General features: G+C 48.5%; 1 protein-coding gene across 1 annotated transcript in view; it reads left to right on the forward strand.

Moving 5' to 3' along the window:
* RPH3A (rabphilin 3A) overlaps positions 1–8,064 on the forward strand; it is a 70,304-nt gene that overhangs the window by 49,675 nt on the left and 12,565 nt on the right. Inside the window, exons 12-14 of the mRNA XM_011356055.2 lie at positions 871–945; positions 2,433–2,542; positions 6,399–6,525. Coding sequence (XP_011354357.1) covers positions 871–945; positions 2,433–2,542; positions 6,399–6,525 — 312 coding nt within the window. The remainder of the gene's footprint in view (positions 1–870; positions 946–2,432; positions 2,543–6,398; positions 6,526–8,064) is intronic.

Raw genomic sequence — 8,064 nt, forward strand, 5'->3', positions numbered from 1 at the left:
GGCCCAGAGCTCAGCCTTCACAGGTGAGACCGCATTTAATTCTCCAGGAACCCTGTGAAGCAGGGGCTGCGATTAGCCCCATTGAACAGAGGAGGGAAGCGAAGTCCAGGGAGATCATGGGACACAATCCATGGGATTTGGGATTAGTGCTATGAGAGGGGACAGTGGGAGCCCAGAGGTCGGACACCTGTGCCAGCCTGGACGTCGGGGGGAAGGACAGAGTGTGACCGAGCCCCTGGAATTTTAGAGATGGTCGTCTTAAGAAGCCCAACTTAATTCCTACCCCAGACAAACTCCCTGCCCCGCCGCGTCTCGTTCGAGCCTCGTCCCGGTCCTGTGAGGGGGCCCAGGCGGAGACGGTCACATGGATGGAAAAGCCAAGGTTCGGAAGGGGGTGCAGGGGCCGGGGTCAGGATCAGGCCTCCTTCCTGCAGCGTCTCCTCTTCCCCACCCTTCCTGTTCTGGGACGTCTTCTCCCACCCGGAGGGTGACGATCCAGCCTGGATGAGCACTTACTATGGGCCAGGCACTTTACAGGTGAAATCGTGTGTAAGTCTCACCACTTCCCGAAGCAGGCGCTGTTCTCGTCCCATCTGACGGGCGAGGGAAACGAGGCTCAGAGGGGTTAAGAGACCTGCCTAGGGCCGCACAGCCAGGCCATGGCGGGACCAGGTTTTAAACCCCGTCCGCCCGCCCGCCTGGTTCCACAGCTCTTTCCATGATGCTCCATTTCCCGTCTCTCTCTTTGGAAGAGGAAGTGCACCGGGTAAACCGACGGTGGGGACAGGTGCCAGAGGCCGTGCCCGATGCCCGTGACAGCTGAGCACCCGGCCCCCCACGGCACCCACACCGTTGCCTTTTTTCTTACAGGGCCTGAAGCCCATGGACTCCAACGGCTTGGCCGATCCCTACGTTAAGCTGCATCTCCTGCCGGGAGCCAGCAAGGTACCATATGGCCTGGCCCTCTCTGCCAGCCAGGCACATAGGCCCTGGCGGGTACCCAGGGTTCCCCAGTTCAGGGCCTAAGTAGCCCTGTCTGCCCCCCCAGCCCCTCTCCTCCCTGAGCGGCAAAGGCCTCGTGAGGGGTGAGGGGTGAGGGGTGCCCAGAGGTCATTGTCCCTCAAGGAGCAGGGCTCCGCCCCTTTCTCCAACCCAGAATCCTAGGATCAGGAGCTGCCAAAGGCCAGGAAAGAAGCAGATGCCTCAAAAATGCCCTTCACCTGCTCGAGCACCTCCAGCGGCTCCGCGGTGCTGGCCGCGGTCCCCCACCCCCTCCCATTTTAAGCCTCAGCCAACACTCCTCCTCTCGCAGTAGAAACGAATAACTCTCCAGATTTCAGGGCTAAGCACTTGAGATAATGTTCTCTTACTGAGAGAAAAGGTACCCCCACCCACCACGCCTCTCCCCTTCCCGCTCAGCTGCTGATCGCTGTTTTGCTCTGGGGAAGGAAAGTGGGGTTAGTTCTCCCGCTTTAGACTGACCCTCTCAGGGCACACGGCTGGAAAGTGTGCCTTCTTGGGTTTGATATTTTGCTTCGTTTCGTTAATTTGACATGGATGCCCTCAATACAAGGGTGACAGTACACTTGGTTCCATGATCGTGGGAAAATGCCTGTTAAAAATCTCTGCAAGTATCAAATGCCCCATGAGACGAACAAGGAGAGAGAGAGAGAGAGACAGAGAGAGAGACAGAGAGAGAGACACACACACACACACACACCCCACCCCACCCCCCCATCCCCGCTTTGTTTGGATTAAGGAGAAACAGTCCCTCGCCTGGCCATGGCCAAACTGAAAAGTGGTTGGCCACTCTTAACTCCCCAGTGAAGTTCGCTTCTCCTTGAGACTCTCTCCTTTGTTCGCTCCTAAATCCAAACTTGCTTTGCCAAAGAATCCAGTGAATCATTTACATGTTAGTGTGAATAAGACCTGTCACCAAGCCACCTCTTCTGGTGACCTCTTAGAGTAAAATGAAAAACCTTGTCCCCTCTAGGAAATTTCAAGCATGGAGGATGCTATTTGGGAAAAGAGAAGGAACTGTCCCAACATCCCCACAAAGTGTTTCTTCACTGCCTGGGAGAGGGTGACTCTCATTTCTGCCTCTCTGACCTGTAAATGATTTTTTTTCTCAAAGGAAGATGTCTCTACTTTCTAATCTCAATGGAAAGTTCAAGGAGAGAGCCCAGTGCACAGAGGGAGGGGTGGTCCACTGTCCAGCGTTGGTGGTGGCTGTAGCCATCACCCTAGAGGACAGCACCCCTGCCACTCTCCGAGATATGCATTTGAGAGCAACTGAGTCCCTGGACACTCCGGGCCGGGGGGAGGGGGTGTCTCCTAAGTCACCCCTACCCCAAATCAGCCCAAGGGACGGGGCCTCAGGGCTGGTTCCCCACTGAGGCAGCTGTCTCTCTGCCTGTCTCTCTGGGCTCTAGTCCAACAAGCTTCGGACAAAAACCCTGCGGAACACCCGGAACCCCATCTGGAACGAGACGCTCGTCTATCACGGCATCACAGACGAGGACATGCAGAGGAAGACCCTCAGGTAAACTGCGGGGCGGGGCCGCAGAGGCCACTGTGGCTGGACGGGTCAGGACACGCCCAGCCCGGGGGCCACTCTTTAAAACTGCGTAGTGTTTTTCTTTTTTACATCTACAAAAACAATATATATTTCTGGTGGAAATTTCTGAAACTACAGATTAACATCTTGGTGTCTGGACATCCGGATTTCGTGCGTGTGTGTGTGCGTGTGTGTGTGTGTGCGTGTGCGCACGCGCACGTGCATGCGTGCGTGCAAATTTCATATACAATTGAGTGTCTGTAAAAATGGACCATCCTATTAATTAGCCTGTCTCACTTAACGATATGTTGGTGCCATGTTATAGTCTTCTGCAATGTTGTCTTGAATTGCATTTTTAATTACCTAAGTAACACATGAATAATGTTCTTCTTGTAAAAAATTATGGAGAAGACAAAGCCCCTTTTAAGTGTGAGCCCCCTCCCGCAGCCTGGGTCTGCTGCTTCCTTCCCTGAGTGTGTGTGTATTCGGACGCGGAGAGTATCATGCTGTATATATCTGGTACTTGCCTTTTTTCTTAACAACATAGCTTGGAGTCATAGCCCTGAGAAGACTTTTCGATCTACCTCATTTTTAACTGCTTCAGAGTATTCCACAGAATGGATTGATCACAGAGTTTTAAAAATGTTTCATTATTAAATATTATAAATATATAGAAAAGTAGAGAATGTAATTTTAAAAATTCATGAACCCAGTACTCAGTCTTTTAAAAAATCTTAATATTTGGCTATATGTGCTTCAGCTCTCTTTTCTTTCCTTAAGAAATAAAGCACTACAGATGCAAGTCGAAGCTCCTCTTGTATACTCCATCCCCCATCTTTTTCTTATCCTTCCCTCCCCAAGGCTAAACACCACCCGAATTTTATGGGTACCACTCCCCAGCATGCCTTGTACTGCAGCTATGTAATTACATATCAGTAAACAATATGTGGTACTGTTTGGCATGTTTTAAAAATTTCCATAAATGTTTATCAGCTTCTCCAGCCAGCTCCCTGTGGATGGATATTTAGCTTGTTGCCAGCTTTTCCCTGTTACGAAGTTGCAATGAGCATCCTTGTTGCTTGCTCGTGTTCATGTGTGTGTCTCCTGAGGATAGAAACCAAGGAGGGATATTTGCTGGAGCGTGAGATACGTGCGTTTTTTGTTTTTTTTTTTTTAATTTTACAAGTTATACAAACTGCTTTCCAAATCGGCTGTTCCAACCATATTCCCACCAGCTACGATATTACTTTAAGTAAAGGTTTTTATTGCAATGTAGCATCCGTTTAGAAAAGTGCACACTCACAAAAAAAGTGTGCAGATTGATGAATTTTCCAAAAGTGAACGCGCGGGGATCAGAGAACAAAACAGTCCCGTACCACAAAAGATCCCCTATTGCTCTCCCTCCAGTAAGCAACCCCGTCCCCTCCCCCCCCACCCCCCCCCCGCCAACCAGGGGATTCACTATCCTGACTTCTAACAGGACAAATCAATTGAGTCTGGTTCGGTATGTTATAGAAATGAAATGAAATCATATAACATGACTCTTGTGTGTCTGTCTTCTTTCACATAATATTATCTTTGTAATGTTCCTCCACGTTGTTGCGTGTAGATATAGATCTTTCATCTTCATCGCTATTTAGTATTCCATTGTGTGAATATATCACAATTTTGTTTATCCATTTTGCTATTAACAGCATTTGATTGGTTTTCAGTTGGGGGCTATTAGGGCTGCTGGGAACATTTTAGTAGCTGTTTCTTGGTGCACAGGTGCATGCATTTCTCTTGCATATGTACCTAGGGCTATAAGGGCTGAGTCGTAGTGGGTGTATATGTTCAGCCTTAATAAAAACTTCCAGTTTTCCGTAGAGATTGTACTAACTTACACTCCTACCAGCAATATATGAGAGTTCCGGTCCCTCCACATTCTTATCATCACTTTTTCGTTTTGGCCTTTCTGGTGGTTATGTAGTGGTGTCGCATTGTGGTTTTGCATTTCCCCGATGACTAATTCCAACATTACTTTCCACGTATACTGTTACATTTTTATGTTTATTCTATAATTTTCTTAAGTAGTCCCCGTTATAGAACATGTTTGTTATTTCTGCTTTTCCACAGTTATAAACAATCCTGTGATAAACACCTTTGTAGTTAAATATTTCTGGCACTTCTTATATCTGACATAAATTCCTAGAAGTGGCATCACTGGGTCAGAAATGGTGATTATTCTTAAGTCTTTGGCCACACCTTGCCTTGCAGACGGACGGTGTTGATTGTACCCCACCAGCTCACGTACAGTGGGGCTCAGCCCAGAGGCTGTTCTGGCCCTTCAGAACTTCGAACATTGTTCAACAAATGCTGATGGCCGAGGAACGAGGTGCCATTAGTCCCTGCCCATCCTCCATACTGCCTCCCAAGGGGACAAGTCCTTTCCGCGCCTTAGTACATGTCAGGATGAATTATCAGTTACCTTGACTGGTCCTTTTGGCTTCCTGAGGGATCTTTCTCTTGACTCACCCACCCTTTCTGTGCCTCTGTTTACAGAGTAGATAACAGAAGACAATATAGTGTCTTAAGGTTCAGAGAGAGCTGAACTCAGATCCCCGTTCCGTCACTTAGTAGGGACAAATGATTTAACCTCTCTGGGCCCCAGTCTCCTCTCGAAAGTGGGAAACGTGGATGTTCGATGGGAGAAAAAATTAAATGAGAAGTCAGAGGGCCGTGAAGCATATGAAAAGGGGGCTCAACTTCGTTAACGATCAAAGAAGTATAAATTAAAAGGACAGCAAGAGACTGTGGCCCATTCGGAAAGGCTCAAGTTAAAGACGTTGGAGAGGGTGCTCGGTGGAAATACTCCATGTTCAGAAGTTTCCACTGAAGCTAAACTTATGCGAAGCCCATGACTCAACACTTCCCCTCCTAGGAAGACGTCCAGCAGAAATACACCTGACCCCTGAACAACCCGGGTTTGAACACTGCGGATCCACTTCTACGTGGATTGTTTTCAATAAATATTGTAAATATATTTTCTCTTTCTCATAATTTTCTTAATAGCATTCTTTTCTCTAGCTTACTTTATATAATACATAAAACATACCAAACGTGTTAATCGACTGTTTACTTAGCAGTAAGGCTTCCAGTCAACAAACAGCAGGCTGTGAATGCTTTGGGGAGTCAAAAGTTATCCGTGGATTTTCAACTCTGAGGTGGGCCGGCGTCCCTAACCCATGCTGTTCAAGGGTCACCTGTATATACATGTGTATATGAAGAGAGATGAACGTGGATGTTCCGTTGCAGCTTTATTCATACTAGCTCGAAACCAAGTGCCCATCAGCAGCAGACTTATTACGGCATATTTTCATAGAGGAATGTTATACAGCAGTCAAAAGGACAAGTTACCATACACTACAGATGAATCTCGCAGATATAATGTTGAGCAAAAGTAGCCGTCTGACTCTGTGTACATGAAGGTCCAAAACGAGACAATGAATCTGTGGGGCCTAAAGTCAAAGACAGCACTTGTCTTTGAAGGAAGTAGTGACTAGAAGGGATCCCAAAGGTGTTCTGGAAGCCGGAATGTTCTATATGTGGATCTGGGTGGTGGTTACATGATGTGTGCACGTGAAAAAATTCAACAAGCCATTAAAGATTGATGCACATACTGCTTGTAAGTTATACTGCCATAAAGAAGAAAAAAAGGCACCTGGCCCAGTGCTCAATAAATAGGGAATTGAAATGTTCTTAGGCACATTGCTTGCCAGCATCCATCGCAGGCAGCTCTGGGCACATAGTAGGAGCTCATATATGTGCTTTCTTCTCTCCCCATCTCTTCTGTGGGTCGCAGGATCTCTGTCTGTGATGAGGACAAATTTGGCCATAACGAGTTTATCGGTGAGACCAGATTCTCACTCAAGAAACTGAAGCCGAACCAGAGGAAGAACTTCAATATCTGTCTAGAGCGGGTGATCCCGGTGAGTACCTTTTCCCGAGGGTTTGATGGGGGAGAAAAGTTTGGGGATGCTGCCTTCCTCTGGGCCTGCAAAGCAGGTAACAGATCTGCAGGGTGCTGGACAATAGAGGGGCTGGGGCAGCTGTTGAGAGGAGGGTGAACATTTTGGGTCAGAGCATTGGGGTCACACCCTGTCTGTGCCTTTTACCAGCCCTGCGTTGGCATCACTTCTCTGAATGACAGCGTCCGCTTTGGTAGAACTGGGAGAGGCAGTGTGGCCTGCCTGGGTTCAAAGCCCAGTCCTGCCATTCACCTGCTCCCTGGCCTTGGCCAAGGGTCTGAGCTATTTTGAGACTCAGTTTTTCTTGTCTGTAAATGGGCATTATAACAGTACCTGCCTCATGGCGTGGTTTATGAGAGACATAATCAAAACAGAACCAAGGATATAATAAGCATTCATAAATTCTTAACTATTGTTATGATAGGAATAATATCACCTTACTCACCTGTCAGTCATGAAGGTATAAAGCACCACATAGATGAGCAGGGTAGCACCGTGTTTAAGAATACCAGCTCTGGAGCCAGAGTCCCTGGGTTTGAATCCTAGCTGTGCCACTTTTTATAACCTGGGCCAAATAACTTAACCTCTCTGGGCCTTGTTTTCCCATCTGTAAAATGGGACGATAGAGTACCAGTCTCATAGGGTCTTTTAAGGATTCATGTGAGAGTACTTATAAAGCATTAGAACAGTTACTGTTAGGTGTGATACTTGCCCCTTGAGAAAGAGCAAGAGCCAAATCGAGGTTCTCCGGTTGGGCTACACCTCAGAATCAACTGGAGGTTTCAAAACCAGAGCTTTACAAACTAAGATTTTGGGTACCTCCCTGGAGATTCTGACTTAGTGAGGTAAGCTAGGACCCAGCCATCTGTATATTTAGAAATATCTCAACCTGCTCCTTTTTTTGTATACGGGCTACTTGGGCCCAGAGAGGGAAGCAAGTTGCCAAGGTCACACCGCGAGTCAGTGGCTGTGCTCCCGGGTGCCGGCCAGAGCCCAGCTCTCCTGCAACCACCGGCACGCCTGCTCCCTTTGGGCAGTGGGCCATCTCCCCACGGGGAAGCCATGGCGGGCGGGAGAGGGAATCCTGCAGCATCCTCCCACCAGATGGCCAGCCCGAGGAGGGAGTATCCGTGTGCCACACCATGTTTGTATAGCACGGGCAAAAGAATAAGACACAAGGAAAACTGCAAAGAAGAATTCGCCCCGAATGCCAGGCTCCAGATAAACCGCTGCAGGCAGCCCGGGGAGTGGAACGTTTCCTCTAGGTTTTTCCCTGGTAACAGTTGTTTCCTTAGGCTTCCTCTTCCTTTCCTCACTCAGTGAGCCCAGTTGGTCGGGACAGTGGCCAGGCCTCCGCCTGGGTCATCAGCTCCTGGGCCTGCCCATCTTTCTGTGATGGACGCAGCCAGCCCCAGAGGCACGGAGCTGGCAGGACAGCAGAGGCCTGCAGGGGCCACAGAACTCTGCTAATCATCATCATTCGCTCTTTGCCCTTAGCCC

Source organism: Pteropus vampyrus, unplaced genomic scaffold, assembly GCF_000151845.1.
Source record: "Pteropus vampyrus isolate Shadow unplaced genomic scaffold, Pvam_2.0 Scaffold23, whole genome shotgun sequence".
NCBI classification, from domain to species: Eukaryota; Metazoa; Chordata; class Mammalia; order Chiroptera; family Pteropodidae; genus Pteropus; species Pteropus vampyrus.